The sequence below is a fragment of the Oncorhynchus masou genome, chromosome 29, assembly GCF_036934945.1.
Source record: "Oncorhynchus masou masou isolate Uvic2021 chromosome 29, UVic_Omas_1.1, whole genome shotgun sequence".
In the NCBI taxonomy this organism is placed as follows: domain Eukaryota; kingdom Metazoa; phylum Chordata; class Actinopteri; order Salmoniformes; family Salmonidae; genus Oncorhynchus; species Oncorhynchus masou.
In genome coordinates, this window is record NC_088240.1 from 73,883,544 (window position 1) to 73,899,542 (window position 15,999).

Sequence of the window (15,999 nt, forward strand, 5' to 3'; positions counted from 1 at the left end):
ACTGGTTGTCTGACTCTGGCAGTCCTGGAGCAGACTCTTGGCCAATATTGATTAGCTTGTCTGTGTGGAGACAGATGAATGCTTTAGTACCCAGCTCACCATGCCACTGGAAATATATTAACTTGGTGTATTAGGCACCCTGTCTGGTTACCATGGAGACACAGAGAGAGAGAGAGAGAGAGAGAGAGAGAGAGAGAGAGAGAGAGAGAGAGATGGGGAGAGTGGGGGTTGTGGGGGAGGGGATAAGGGATGTGATGAGGCAGTGGGCTTGATTGGTAGTCTCTCTTCTCTCTCTCTCTCTCTCTCTCTCTCTGTTGTCTCATGATCTCTCTTTTTCTCTCTCTTCCATGTCTTTATCCTTTTTTTCAATCTCTCTTTCTCTCTCATTAAATAGGGATTGGCACTTTTTTCCATCACTCATTATCTCAATAATTTCAGTGTCCTCCACTGCACAGGGTTTATTTCCCTTTCTGTTTCCCTCTCCCTCTCCAGACCACCAGTGAGCCTGTCTTCTTTCATTTTTGTTTTGGCTCCTTCACAGACAAACTTCTACTCTATATTGTTACGGTTTCATGAGCATTTTAAACTCTCTTCACTCCCCCCTAGTTTCCCCTCCCTCCCTCCCTCCCTCCCTCCCTCCCTCCCTCCCTCCCTCCCTCCCTCCCTCCCTCCCTCCCTCCCTCCCTCCCTCCCTCCCTCCGTCCGTCCGTCCCTCCCTCCCTCCCTCCCTCCCTTCCTCCCCGCTCCCTCTCTCACTCCATCCCTCTGCTCTGCAGTAAAACTGGTGCATTGTGGTAGCAGAGAGAGGGGACCAGAGACAATGGAATTGAGAAGAAAGGTGGTTGAAACTGACACAGGCAAAGAGAAGGCTTTGGTGCTCCTCCTATACCTAGTCATGAAGTGGGAGAGCATTTCACATGTATTACGCTGTCATTGTCAGATATAAGTGGAGTGGTTTAAAGACACTTACACCTCAAGTGAAGATGAACATGTGCTCTGCACAAATCACCATGGGCTCAAAGACACGGCATTTCATTTAGTGTGTCATGCAAATGGAAAATCCACGGAATCCGAATTAGAATTCTATGTGAATATCTTGTAACTCAGTGACATCCTTTATGACATCATACAGTAAGTTTTGGAACCTCAACCAACTTTCCCCACATGACAGCACATCATCCTGAAGATGTGGAAGTGTGGGTTGTGGGTTCTGTATGCCAGCACGTTGTTCAAACCCTCTTCGAGCTGCTATCAGTGCTTTGTGGAGGTTGAAGACAGCATACGTCTGTGTTGGGGACACGTCCTCACCGAATACAACATTCGAAATGTAGACTCGTGCTTTAAAAAACTAGAGAATATATTCAATAACAACCAGAAAGTGATTGAGGCAGGACGAGTTGGTGAGAAAACTGATCCTGTTTTATTTAGGCACTGTGATTTGGCTTCCTAGATGGGTTAGAAAATAAGAGGATGATAAGAACTTGGAACTTTGTATTTCTCAGGGAAAGGTTATGATCAGAAGCTGAAGGAGATCCTAAATGCTGAGATCATGCCCATGGCGGAGGAATTTGACAAGAAGATGAATGATGGTACAAGTCCTGCTGTCTGCGTCACTCCCAACAAAATAGTCCTTTCCTCATGTGCTTTCCTCACCGCTAATGGTGTTTGGAGACGACATTAAATAATTGCTTTTGGAGAGAGAGTTAGGTTATTAGGGTGGATTTTGTTTTCTGCATACTGTATCACAGTCATGGATGTTCAAAGTTTGATCAGAAAGAATACTTTGCCTTCCAAGAATGGAATGGACATTTTATTTGATGCACACAACCACCATTACTAGGTATGACTGTGAGATGTGGTTGTCTTACCAAGCTACCTTAAGATAAATCCTCTGCAGATGTAGGGTCATCATTTGAGACAGTTTGCTACAGCAGGAAAAGAATCCTGCAGCAACAGGAAATGTGAATTAGTATGTGGATCATAATTAATGGACATTTGTGTAGGGGTTGATACATTTAAGGTAAAAACAAGTCTGAAATGTCAAAGTGTACAGTGCAAACTTCAGAAGTATTAAAACCTCCAATACACAACATGTTTTACATTTCCTGCTTGGCAGGGAAGTACCGCTGCAACAGGGTGATTCAATTGTAATCCTGTAACTGTAAGTTGCTCTGGATAAGAGTTTCGGCTAAATGACTAAGATGTAAATGTACTGTATAACTCTCTCTCAAACTTTCCTACATCCCCATGCTTTTTGATTCCCTTGTTTTACACTGGATATTTTACACTGGGGCAGTGTTTTACACTGTATATTTTACACTGGGGGCAGTGTTTTACACTGGATGTTTTACACTGGGGGCAGTGTTTTACACTGGATGTTTTACACTGGGGGCGGTGTTTTACACTGGATGTTTTACACTGGGGGCAGTGTTTTTACACTGGATATTTTACACTGGGGCAGTGTTTTACACTGGGGGCAGTGTTTTACACTGGATATTTTACACTGGGGGCTGTGTTTTACACTGGATGTTTTACACTGGGGGCAGTGTTTTACACTGGATATTTTACACTGGGGGCAGTGTTTTACACTGGATGTTTTACACTGGGGGCAGTGTTTTACACTGGATGTTTTACACTGGGGGCAGTGTTTTACACTGGATGTTTTACACTGGGGGCAATGTTTTACACTGGATATTTTACACTGGGGGCAGTGTTTTACACTGGATGTTTTACACTGGGGGGCAGTGTTTTACACTGGATGTTTTACACTGGATATTTTACACTGGGGGCAGTGTTTTACACTGGATATTATACACTGGGGGCAGTGTTTTACACTGGATATTTTACACTGGGGGCAGTGTTTTACACTGGATGTTTTACACTGGGGGCAGTATTTTACACTGGGTGTTTTACGCTGGGGGCAGTGTTTTACACTGGATGTTTTACACTGGGGGCAGTGTTTTACACTGGATATTTTACACTGGATGTTTTACACTGGGGGCAGTATTTTACACTGGATATTTTACACTGGGGGCAGTGTTTTACACTGGATGTTTTACACTGGGGGCAGTGTTTTACACTTGATGTTTTACACTGGGGGCAGTGTTTTACACTGGATGTTTTACACTGTGGGCAGTGTTTTACACTGGATGTTTTACACTGGGGGCAGTATTTTACACTGGATGTTTTACACTGGGGGCAGTGTTTTACACTGGATGTTTTACACTGGGGGCAGTGTTTTACACTGGGTGTTTTACACTGCGGGCAGTGTTTTACACTGGGGCAGTGTTTTACACTGGATATTTTACACTGGGGGCAGTGTTTTCCACCGGATATTTTACACTGGGGGCAGTGTTTTACACTGGGTGTTTTACACTGCGGGCAGTGTTTTACACTGGATGTTTTACACTGGGGGCAGTATTTTACACTGTATATTTTACACTGGGGGCAGTGTTTTACACTGGATGTTTTACACTGGATATTTTACACTGGGGGCAGTGTTTTACACTGGGTATTATACACTGCGGGCAGTGTTTTACACTGGATGTTTTACACTGGGGGCAGTGTTTTACACTGGATGTTTTACACTGGGGGCAGTATTTTACACTGGATATTTTACACTGGGGGCAGTGTTTTACACTGGATGTTTTACACTGGGGCAGTGTTTTACACTGGATGTTTTACACTGGGGGCAGTGTTTTACACTGGATGTTTTACACTGGGGGCAGTATTTTACACTGGATATTTTACACTGGGGGCAGTGTTTTACACTGGATGTTTTACACTGGGGCAGTGTTTTACACTTGATATTTTACACTGGGGGCAGTGTTTTACACTGGATGTTTTACACTGGGGGCAGTGTTTTACACTGGATGTTTTACACTGGGTGTTTTACACTGGGTGTTTTACACTGGGTGTTTTACACTGGGGGCAGTGTTTTACACTGGATGTTTTACACTGGGGGCAGTATTTTACACTGGATATTATACACTGGGGGCAGTGTTTTACACTGGATATTTTACACTGGGGGCAGTGTTTTACACTGGGTGTTTTACACTGGGGGCAGTGTTTTACACTGGATATTTTACACTGGATATTTTACACTGGGGGCAGTGTTTTACACTGGATATTATACACTGGGGGCAGTGTTTTACACTGGATATTTTACGCTGGGGCAGTGTTTTACACTGGATGTTTTACACTGGGGGCAGTGTTTTACACTGGGGGCAGTGTTTTACACCGGATATTTTACACTGGGGCAGTGTTTTACACTGGATATTTTACACTGGGGCAGTGTTTTACACTGGGGGCAGTGTTTTACACTGGATATTGTACACTGGGGGCAGTGTTTTACACTGGATGTTTTACACTGGGGTCAGTGTTTTACACTGGATGTTTTACACTGGGGTCAGTGTTTTACACTGGATGTTTTACACGGGGGCAGTGTTTTACACTGGATATTTTACACTGGGGGCAGTGTTTTACACTGGATATTTTACACTGGGGGCAGTGTTTAACACTGGGGGCAGTGTTTTACACTGGATATTTTACACTGGGGCAGTGTTTTACACTAGGGGAAGTGTTTTACACTGGATATTTTACACTGGGGGCAGTGTTTTACACTGGATGTTTTACACTGGGGGCAGTGTTTTACACTGGAGGTTTTACACTGGATGTTTTACATGGGGGGCAGTGTTTTACACTGGATGTTTTACACTGGGGTCAGTGTTTTACACTGGATATTGTACACTGGGGGCAGTGTTTTACACTGGGTGTTTTACACTGGATATTTTACACTGGGGGGCAGTGTTTTACACTGGGGGCAGGGTTTTACACTGGGGGCAGTGTTTTACACTGGGGGCAGTGTTTTACACTGGATGTTTTACACTGGGGGCAGTGTTTTACACTGGATATTTTACACTGGGGGCAGTGTTTTACACTGGTTGTTTTACACTGGGGGCAGTGTTTTACACTGGATGTTTTACACTGGGGGCAGTATTTTACACTGGATATTTTACACTGGGGGCAGTGTTTTACACTGGATGTTTTACACTGGGGGGCAGTATTTTACACTGGATATTTTACACTGGGGGCAGTGTTTTACACTGGGTGTTTTACACTGGGGGCAGTGTTTTACACTGGATGTTTTACACTGGGGGCAGTGTTTTACACTGGAGGTTTTACACTGGATGTTTTACACGGGGGGCAGTGTTTTACACTGGATGTTTTACACTGGGGTCAGTGTTTTACACTGGATATTGTACACTGGGGGCAGTGTTTTACACTGGGTGTTTTACACTGGATATTTTACACTGGGGGGCAGTGTTTTACACTGGGGGCAGGGTTTTACACTGGGGGCAGTGTTTTACACTGGGTGTTTTACACTGGGGGCAGTGTTTTACACTGGATGTTTTACACTGGGGGCAGTGTTTTACACTGGATATTTTACACTGGGGGCAGTGTTTTACACTGGTTGTTTTACACTGGGGGCAGTGTTTTACACTGGATGTTTTACACTGGGGGCAGTATTTTACACTGGATATTTTACACTGGGGGCAGTGTTTTACACTGGATGTTTTACACTGGGGGGCAGTATTTTACACTGGATATTTTACACTGGGGGCAGTGTTTTACACTGGGGGCAGTGTTTTACACTGGATGTTTTACACTGGGGGCAGTGTTTTACACTGGATGTTTTACACTGGGGGCAGTGTTTTACACTGGATGTTTTACACTGGGGGGCAGTGTTTTACACTGGATGTTTTACACTGGATATTTTACACTGGATGTAGCAGCAGACTATTAGATCAGTTCAGCTCTGGTACAAATGGACACTGTAGACACTCTTTATTGTAGACGCGCACACGCACACACACGCGCACACGCACGCGCACGCGCACACGCACACACACTTCCATGGGAGCAATTGAGATATATTTTTCCTCTCCTTCTCTCCTCCTCTCTCTATCCATCAGACACAGTATATGACGAGAGGTTACTGACAGCTGCAGACAATTTCATTGCGGCTGCCTTCAAACTGCCTCGAGGTGAGACATAATCGCCTTCTCTCCCTTGTATTTCCTTTTCCTCACTACTACCTCACACCATATTTCAGAACCTTTCTTTCATATCCAGACCGTTACTTGCCATGGGGTAAGTAGCATCAGAGAAATGTCTTCATTCTTACCTTTTCCCAACCTGTCATCTATATAGTGTGGACTCTGTATAGTATGGACTCTGTATAGTATGGGCTCTGTATAGTATGGGCTCTGTATAGTATGGGCTCTGTATAGTATGGACTCTGTATAGTATGGACTCTGTATAGTATGGGCTCTGTATAGTATGGGCTCTGTATAGTATGGGCTCTGTATAGTATGGACTCTGTATAGTATGGACTCTGTATAGTATGGGCTCTGTATAGTATGGACTCTGTATAGTATGGACTCTGTATAGTATGGACTCTGTAAAGTATGGACTGTACAGTATTGGCTCTGTACAGTGGTGGAAAAAGATTCTCAATTGTCATACTTGAGTAAAAGTAAAGATACCTTAATAGAAAATTACTCAAGTAAAAGTGAAAGTCACCCAGTAAAATACTACTTGAGTAAAAACCTAAAAGTGATTGGTTTTAAATATACTTAAGTATCAAAAGTAAATGGAATTGCTGAAATGTTCTTAAGTATCAAAAGTACAAATAAAAGTATAAACCATTTCAAATTCCTTATATTAAGCAAACAGACGGCACAATTTTAAAAAACTTTTTTTTACGGATAGCCAGGGGCACACTTCAACACTCCATAATTTGCAAATGAAGCATTTGTGTTTAGTGAGTCTGCCAGATCAGGGGCAGTAGGGATGACCAGGGATGTTCTCATGATAACTGTGTGAGTTAGACCATTTTCCTGTCAAAATGTAATGAGTACTTTTGGGTGTCAGGGACAATGTATGGAGTAAAAAGTACATTATTTTCTTTAGGAATGCAGTGAAGTAAAAGTAAAAGTTGGGGAAAAAAATATAAATAGTAAAATACAGATACCCCAAAAAAACTACTTAAGAAGTATTTTTACTTAAGTACTTTACACCACTGACTCTATATACAGTGGGGAGAACAAGTATTTGATACACTGCCGATTTTGCAAATGTTCCTACTTACAAAGCATGTAGAGGTCTGTCATTTGTATCATAGGTACACTTCAACTGTGAGAGATTTAATCTAAAACAAAAATCCAGAAAATCACATTGTATGATTTTTAAGTGATTAATTTGCATTTTATTGCATTTGATACATCAGAAAAGCATAACTTAATATTTGGTACAGAAACCTTTTTTGCAATTACAGAGATCATACGTTCCCTGTAGTTCTTGACCAGGTTTGCACACACTGCAACAGAGATTTTGGCCCACTCCTCCATACAGACCTTCTCCAGATCCTTCAGATTTCGGGGCTGTCGCTGGGCAATACGGATTTTCAGCTCCCTCCAAAGATGTTCTATCGGGTTCAGGACTGGAGACTGGCTAGGCCACTCCAGGACCTTGAGATGCTTCTTATGGAGCCACTCCTTAGTTGCCCTGGCTGTGTGTTTCGGGTCGTTATCATGCTGGACGACCCAGCCACGACCCATCTTCAATGCTCTTACTGAGGGAAGGAGGTTGTTGGCCAAGATCTCGCAATTCATGGCCCCATCCATCCTCCCCTCAATATGGTGCAGTCGTCCTGTCCCCTTTGCAGAAAAGCATCGCCAAAGAATGATGCTTCCACCTCCATGCTTCACGGTTGGGATGGTGTTCTTGAGGTTGTACTCATCCTTCTTCTTCCTCCAAACACGGCGAGTGGAGTTTAGACCAAAAAGCTCTATTTTTGTCTCATCAGACCACATGACCTTCTCCCATTCCTCCTCTGGATCATCCAGATGGTCATTGGCAAACTTCAGACGGGCCTGGACATGCGTTGACTTGAGCAGGGGGACCTTGCGTGCGCTGCAGGATTTTAATCCATGACGGCATAGTGTGTTACTAATGGTTTTCTTTGAGACTGTGGTCCCAGCTCTCTTCAGGTCATTGACCAGGTACTGCCGTGTAGTTCTGGGCTGATCCCTCACCTTCCTCATGATCATTGATGCCCCACGAGGTGAGATCTTGCATGGAGCCCCAGACAGCGGGTGATTGACCGTCATCTTGAACTTCTTCCATTTTTTAATAATTGCGCCACCAGTTGTTGCCTTCTCACCAAGCTGCTTGCCTATTGTCCTGTAGTCCATCCCAGCCTTGTGCAGGTCTACAATTTTATCCCTGATGTCCTTACACAGCTCTCTGGTCTTGGTCATTGTGGAGAGGTTGGAGTCTGTTTGATTGAGGGGGTGGACAGGTGTCTTTTATACAGGTATCGAGTTCAAACAGGTGCAGTTAATACAGGTAATGAGTGGAGAACAGGAGGGCTTCTTAAAGAAAAACTAACAGGTCTGTGAGAGCCGGAATTCTTACTGGTTGGTAGGTGATCAAATACTTATGTCATGCAATAAAATGCAAATTAATTACTTAAAAATCATACAATGTGATTTTCTGGATTTTTGTTTTAGATTCGGCAGGGTAGCCTAGTGGTTAGAGCGTTGGACTAGTAACCGAAAGGTTGCAAGCTCGAATCCCCGAGCTGACAAGGTACAAATCTGTCGTTCTGCCCCTGAACAGGCAGTTAACCCACTGTTCCTAGGCCGTCATTGAGCTGAAAAAATTCCGTCTCTCACAGTTGAAGTGTACCTATGATTAAAAAAATTACAGACCACGACATGCTTTGTAAGTAGGAAAACCTGAAAAATCGGCAGTGTATCAAATACTTGTTCTCCCCACTGTGGTATGGGCTCTGTATAGAATGGACTCTGTATATTATGGGCTCTGTATAGAATGGACTCTGTGTATGTAGTATGGACTCTGTATAGTATGGACTCTGTATAGTATGGGCTCTGTATAGAATGGGCTCTGTATAGTATGGACTTTGTATAGTATGGGCTCTGTATAGAATGGACTCTGTATATTATGGGCTCTGTATAGAATGTACTCTGTGTATGTAGTATGGACTCTGTATAGAAGGGACTCTGTATATTATGGGCTCTGTATAGAATGGACTCTGTGTATGTAGTATGGACTCTGTATAGTATGGACTCTGTATAGAATGGGCTCTGTATAGTATGGACTCTGTATAGTATGGGCTCTGTATAGAATAGACTATGTATAGTATGGACTCTGTATAGTATGGACTCTGTATAGTATGGACTTTGTATAGTATGGGCTCTGTATAGAATGGACTCTGTATAGTATGGGCTCTGTATAGAATGGGCTCTGTATAGTATGGACTCTGTATAGTATGGACTCTGTATAGTATGGACTCTGTATAGTATGGGCTCTGTATAGTATGGACTTTGTATAGTATGGGCTCTGTATAGAATGGACTCTGTATAGTATGGACTCTGTGTATGTAGTATGGACTCTGTATAGTATGGACTCTGTATAGTATGGGCTCTGTATAGAATGGACTCTGTATAGTATGGGCTATGTATAGAATGGGCTCTGTATAGTATGGACTTTGTATAGTATGGGCTCTGTATAGAATGGACTCTGTATATTATGGGCTCTGTATAGAATGTACTCTGTGTATGTAGTATGGACTCTGTATAGAAGGGACTCTGTATATTATGGGCTCTGTATAGTATGGGCTCTGTATAGAATGGACTCTGTATAGTATGGGCTATGTATAGAATGGGCTCTGTATAGTATGGACTTTGTATAGTATGGGCTCTGTATAGAATGGACTCTGTATATTATGGGCTCTGTATAGAATGTACTCTGTGTATGTAGTATGGACTCTGTATAGAAGGGACTCTGTATATTATGGGCTCTGTATAGAATGGACTCTGTGTATGTAGTATGGACTCTGTATAGTATGGACTCTGTATAGTATGGACTCTGTATAGAATGGGCTCTGTATAGTATGGACTCTGTATAGTATGGGCTCTGTATAGAATGGACTCTGTATAGTATGGACTCTGTATAGTATGGACTCTGTATAGTATGGACTTTGTATAGTATGGGCTCTGTATAGAATGGACTCTGTATAGTATGGACTTTGTATAGTATGGGCTCTGTATAGAATGGACTCTGTATAGTATGGGCTCTGTATAGAATGGGCTCTGTATAGTATGGACTCTGTATAGTATGGACTCTGTATAGTATGGACTCTGTATAGTATGGGCTCTGTATAGAATGGACTCTGTATAGTATGGGCTCTGTATAGTATGGGCTCTGTATAGTATGGACTCAGTACAGTGGTGGAAAAAGATTCTCAATTGTCATACTTGAGTAAAAGTAAAGATACCTCAATAATAGAAAATTACTCAAGTAAAAGTGAAAGTCACCCAGTAAAATACTACTTGAGTAAAAACCTAAAAGTGATTGGTTTTAAATATACTTAAGTATCAAAAGTAAATGCAATTGCCGAAATGTTCTTAAGTATCAAAAGTACAAATAAAAGTATAAACCATTTCAAATTCCTTATATTAAGCAAACAGACGGCACAATTAAAAATACTTTTGTTTACGGATAGCCAGGGGCACACTTCAACACTCCTTAATTTGCTAATGAAGCATTTGTGTTTAGTGAGTCCGCCAGATCAGAGGCAGTAGGGATGACCAGGGATGTTCTCATGATAACTGTGTGAGTTAGAAGTACTTTTGGGTGTCAGGGACAATGTATGGAGTAAAAAGTACATTATTTTCTTTAGGAATGTAGTGAAGTAAAAGTAAAAGTTGGGAAAAAATATAAATAGTAAAATACAGATACCACAAAAAACTACTTTAGAAGTATTTTTACTTAAGTACTTTACACCACTGACTCTGTATATCTCTGTATATTACTTTTATCAGTCTAACGATATACTTGGTTCTACACTGAACCATGTCAATCAAGTCAAGACAACTTGTCATGTCGATGTTCATCAGTAAAAATGTTTTTGTTGTTGTTGCTTAAATAGTTTTCTCTGCCTCTTCTTTCTTTCTTGTCATTTTGTTTGTTTTCCCCCTATTATCTCTACCCAGCTTCTGGATGTTTCCCTCCATGTGGTGAGTGACTGTTTCCTCCTCAATTGTTCCTCCTCGCATGACCTTCCTGTTGAATTTCATGAACTCTTAGTAGCTCTGCTCAGCTATGGCCTCAACATGTTAAAAAGATTCCAACTATTCTAGGAATCAATCTATGATAGCAAGCTAGTTGTAATACCTGCTGTCAATATAATAATTAGTTAAAATAGTTATACTAAGACATGTTATACGAAGTATTAAATATATTTAATTTCCTATTGAATTCCTATGGTATTTCCTTTCTATTCTACCTTGTTCTAGAAATGTATAGGCCATGTGTTGCATTTCCTCCCATGGGTTCCTCAGGTTTTCAGACTTCTGGTTATGTCTACAACTGTATCACCTGTCAGTATGACTCCTGTGAGTTCCCACTTGACTGTCCAAGTGAGTAACAAAACACCACCACATCAAATCTATTGACCATTCACACCGATTTTTTTCATAACTCAAATACCCTCAACTCCCCAATGCCTGGTTAAAATACTGAAAAGACTGTCTGTGCAGGCCTGTCTGTGCAGGTCTGTTTGTGTTGGACTGTCCTTGTAGGTCTGTCTGTGTAGGATTGTGTATGTAGTTATGTCTGTGTAGGACTGTGTATGTAGGTCTGTCTGTGTAGGACTCTGTATGTAGGCCTGTCTGTGTAGGACTGTGTATGTAGGTCTGTCTGTGTTGGACTGTGTATGTAGTTCTGTCTGTATTGGACTGTGTATGTAGTTCTGTCTGTGTTGGACTTTGTATGTAGTTCTGTCTGTGTTGGACTGTGTATGTAGTTCTGTCTGTGTTAGACTGTGTATGTAGTTATGTCTGTGTAGAACTGTGTATGTAGTTCTGTCTGTGTAGGACTGTGTATGTAGTTCTGTCTGTGTAGAACTGTGTATGTAGTTCTGTCTGTGTAGGACTGTGTATGTAGTTCTGTCTGTATTGGACTGTGTATGTAGTTCTGTCTGTGTTGGACTGTGTATGTAGTTCTGTCTGTGTTGGACTGTGTATGTAGTTATGTCTGTGTAGAACTGTGTATGTAGTTCTGTCTGTGTAGGACTGTGTATGTAGTTCTGTCTGTGTAGAACTGTGTATGTAGTTCTGTCTGTGTAGGACTGTGTATGTAGTTCTGTCTGTATTGGACTGTGTATGTAGTTCTGTCTGTGTTGGACTGTGTATGTAGTTCTGTCTGTGTTGGACTGTGTATGTAGTTCTGTCTGTATTGGACTGTGTATGTAGTTCTGTCTGTGTAGAACTGTGTATGTAGTTCTGTCTGTGTTGGACTGTGTATGTAGTTATGTCTGTGTAGAACTGTGTATGTAGTTCTGTCTGTGTAGGACTGTGTATGTAGTTCTGTCTGTGTAGAACTGTGTATGTAGTTCTGTCTGTGTAGGACTGTGTATGTAGTTCTGTCTGTATTGGACTGTGTATGTAGTTCTGTCTGTGTTGGACTGTGTATGTAGTTCTGTCTGTGTTGGACTGTGTATGTAGTTCTATCTGTGTTGGACTGTGTATGTAGTTCTGTCTGTGTAGAACTGTGTATGTAGTTCTGTCTGTGTAGGACTGTGTATGTAGTTCTGTCTGTATAGGCTATATGTTACATAAGTGCATTTTCCCCTCATGAAAACATCCACTTGGTGCCTTTCATCCTTGAAATGTTCTTAGCAGTGAAGTCTGATGATTTTTTTGCACAGACAGCCTCCCCAAGGTACCCTTTAAATCCTTGGTTTCTTTATGTAAGGTGACAGTCCTCTCCCACACACCATGGTATTCATATCCACCCAGTGCTGCACAATTACTGTTCAGCATATCATCCCTTCCAGTGCACCCCGCTAGAGGCTGTATTTAAATATTATCATTAAGAAGACTCAGACTGCCACTGTCTGCTGCCCCCTGAGAACAGCTTCACCACAAGGTGAGAGAGTTTCACTGTGTGTGTGTGTGTGTGTGTGTGTGTGTGTGTGTGTGTGTGTGTGTGTGTGTGTGTGTGTGTGTGTGTGTGTGTGTGTGTGTGTGTGTGTGTGTGTGCGTGCGTGCGTGCGTGCGTGCGTGCGTGCGTGCGTGCGTGCGTGTGTGTCTACAGCAAAGAACATCACAGTCATGGAGAACAACCGGACACAGATGAGGTGTGACGTCCCCTTTCCCCTGCCTTATGAAATGAAAGTGGTCTGGAGGTTTGCAGAGGAGGTCAGTGGATGTTATGGGATGTAGCTAGTTCTCCTATCCTTAGAGTGCCAATGCTGGAGATAATGGCCTAGCATGTCCATCATTATAGAGTACCCACTACAAATCCTCACAATCAGGGCCCAAGTATGTCTTTAGATGAGAAACTCTCCCAAAACGATGAGCTGAATTATTAAAGTCATATTATAAAACTCTCCCTTTTCCTGAAACTTCCATTTAGACATGATTCCTTTGTAGTGAGAGAAGATCAGAGGATTGTGCAGTCATGTTGTCCCCTGACTTGCAGATCAGGACCCAGCAGGTGGATCAGTTTGAGGAGGTGACAGTAGGGATAGACCGGCTCTACTCTATCCCCTCAGCTGGTCTGCGACACCAGGGTACATACCAGTGTGAGATCTACTCTGAACAGCGCTCTTTAGTCAGACTTTACTACCACCTCATAGGTAATGATAGTGTTGTAGAGAGACATTCATTCAAGTCCCATATTATTTTCTATGTGTTGTATGGTGGTGACTCCCCATTCACCATCAATGTGTAGCAAGGTGGTCATTTTGTGCCAGAGAGCGTAACCACACATCTTTGTATATATCTTTATAGTCGATGTACCTCCTCTCTTTTTGTCTGTTATCTCCTCTATCTATCGCTCTGTGCTCTGAGTCTCTGATCTCTCTCTCCGCCATCTCTATCTCTCCCTCAATCTCTCCATCCCCACTCCATTCCTCAACCCTGTCCAACCGTCTTCTCTCTCTCTCTGTCTATTTCTTTCTCTCTCTCTCTTCTTCATCTCTCTATCCCCCCCCCCCCCCCCCTCTCTCTCTGACCTAGTCATCCCCCAGGTGGTTGTAGGCCACAGTGAGCTGCAGGAGATATTTGATCTGTCACTGCTTCCAGGGGGCCAAATTGTCCCTGTGCCTGGTGGATGGTCCCTTGCCCTCCTCCGTCTCCCCCCTCCCTCTCTCCTCACGGCCTGTCTGACTTCTCTGCTGCTGCTGCTCTTCCTCTCCCTGGGGTAAGTGAGTGAACAGAGCTGTACAGTACTGCAGATATACCCTTCACTGTCCACATACAAAGTACACTTTTAGAAAAAAGGGTTCCAAAAGGGTTCTTTGGCTGTTCCCATAAAATAACCCTTTTGGGTTCCATGTAGAATCCTGATGAAGACATCTTGGCTGTCGAAACGATGTTGCTCCTAGAGTGTGCTGCTCTCCTTTTCTTTTTCAGTAACTATTTTTTGTTCCATGTAGAACCCTCTGGGGAAAGGGTTCTATGTGGAACCCAATAAGGTTCTACCTGGAACCAAAACGGTTCTACCCTGGAAACAAAACGTTTTTTCAAAGGCAGCGTTTCCCAAACTTGGGACCCCAAGCTGTGCACATTTGGTTTTTGCCCTAACACTACACTGCTGATTCAAATGATCAAATCTTGATGATTAGATGATTATTTGAATGAGCTGTGTAGTGCTAGGACAAAAAACAAAACGTGCAATCCCGAAACGGCCCTGTTCTATGGGGACAGCCACAGAACCCCTTTAGGCTCTAGATAGCACCTTTTGTATACACCCTATATACCCTCAGTGTCAGTGTCCCAGCTCACATACACAGAGCTGCAGATATAACCTTTGACAGTGTTAGTATCCCTCCTCCCTCACAGATGGAGACAATCATTTATATTCTATAGGCTATAGTATAGACGGTTATTAACGCAGAAAGTGCCTTAATACCCCTTAGCCGTGGCATATTCACCATACGGTGCCTCTTCAGGCCTTATTGCTTTATTAAAGCCATGTTGCTTTAACAGCATTGGATTGCTTTTTTGCCGTGCTGCCAATAAAGATGGTTTGAATCTGAATGTGACTTAACCAGAGAAAGGGCTGTCCCTTTCAAATACGGACAGGCAGTTTCAAATCCTTTCATATCTAGTTTCCAGAACAGTAATGAGGTTCATGTTTGCTATGTAACTGTGACACTATATCTCATTTCTTGGGGCCTAAAAAGATATGGCCACTTAGAGCTCCAATAGGACCAAAAATATTAGATTCTCCCTCAAAAATTACACATATCTAGTCTCATATGATGGCCATCATACCCAATTCAGCACTCATACCAGAGCTGTTTTATTTATGCATTATGACATGTGTATATTACAGATATTACCAAGGGGATATCCTAGTCTAGACATGGGTATAGTCTTACATATAATGGAGAAGCTCTCGTCTGGACTAACTCATCTGTGTCCCTGGTTGTCACAGGATTCTGCACTGGTGGTCGATAAAGAAAGAGAAGAGTGATGTGGAGCAAGCTGAAGACGATCCAGATTCAAGGTGCCCAGTGCGGGAGATTTATCTACTGCAATAAAAACGAGCAATCGGTCTTTAGCTGGTTTCACCACTAGAGGGCGATAAGCACATGTTAATATCTGTAACTTCAGTGCTTTAAGGCTGGAGTCATTAAAGATCGGTTGCCTTTACCTTCCTGATGTAAGACATTATTTGTTATAATGACAATGATTAGGCTACTATTATCACCACATACTGTGGCATGGTGAGACCAGTGAATGCTTTATGGGACAGATTCAACACATTTTTACTTGTTCAAAGACCCCTACTGTTATGACAGATTCGATGTGATACATAATGTGACGTTTTTAATTAAGAAATCCTCAAACCTCAACCCTAACCTAGCCTCAACCCTCAACCCTAACCCTCAACCCG

The 15,999-nt window shown here is 42.5% G+C and overlaps 1 protein-coding gene across 1 annotated transcript; it reads left to right on the forward strand.

Moving 5' to 3' along the window:
- Positions 1 to 1,186: 1,186 nt before the first annotated feature.
- spaca6 (sperm acrosome associated 6) lies at positions 1,187 to 15,755 on the forward strand. Its single transcript, XM_064944972.1, has 9 exons — positions 1,187 to 1,400; positions 1,503 to 1,589; positions 5,976 to 6,047; positions 11,085 to 11,108; positions 11,433 to 11,510; positions 13,189 to 13,292; positions 13,576 to 13,732; positions 14,115 to 14,298; positions 15,538 to 15,755. Exons 1-9 carry the CDS (start codon positions 1,187 to 1,189, stop codon positions 15,641 to 15,643), a joined length of 1,026 nt encoding a protein of 341 aa, XP_064801044.1. The 3' UTR covers positions 15,644 to 15,755.
- Positions 15,756 to 15,999: the final 244 nt, after the last annotated feature.

What these genes read in the sequence shown, in the direction of transcription:
- spaca6 (XM_064944972.1), top strand. Translation starts at nt 1,187, where the DNA reads ATGTGGAAGTGTGGGTTGTGGGTTCTGTATGCCAGCACGTTGTTCAAA. An exon ending in TGCCTTCAAACTGCCTCGAG is followed by an intron (nt 6,048 to 11,084) that starts GTGAGACATAAT and finishes ATCTCTACCCAG; the next exon opens with CTTCTGGATGTTTCCCTCCA. An exon ending in CTGCTCTTCCTCTCCCTGGG is followed by an intron (nt 14,299 to 15,537) that starts GTAAGTGAGTGA and finishes TGGTTGTCACAG; the next exon opens with GATTCTGCACTGGTGGTCGA.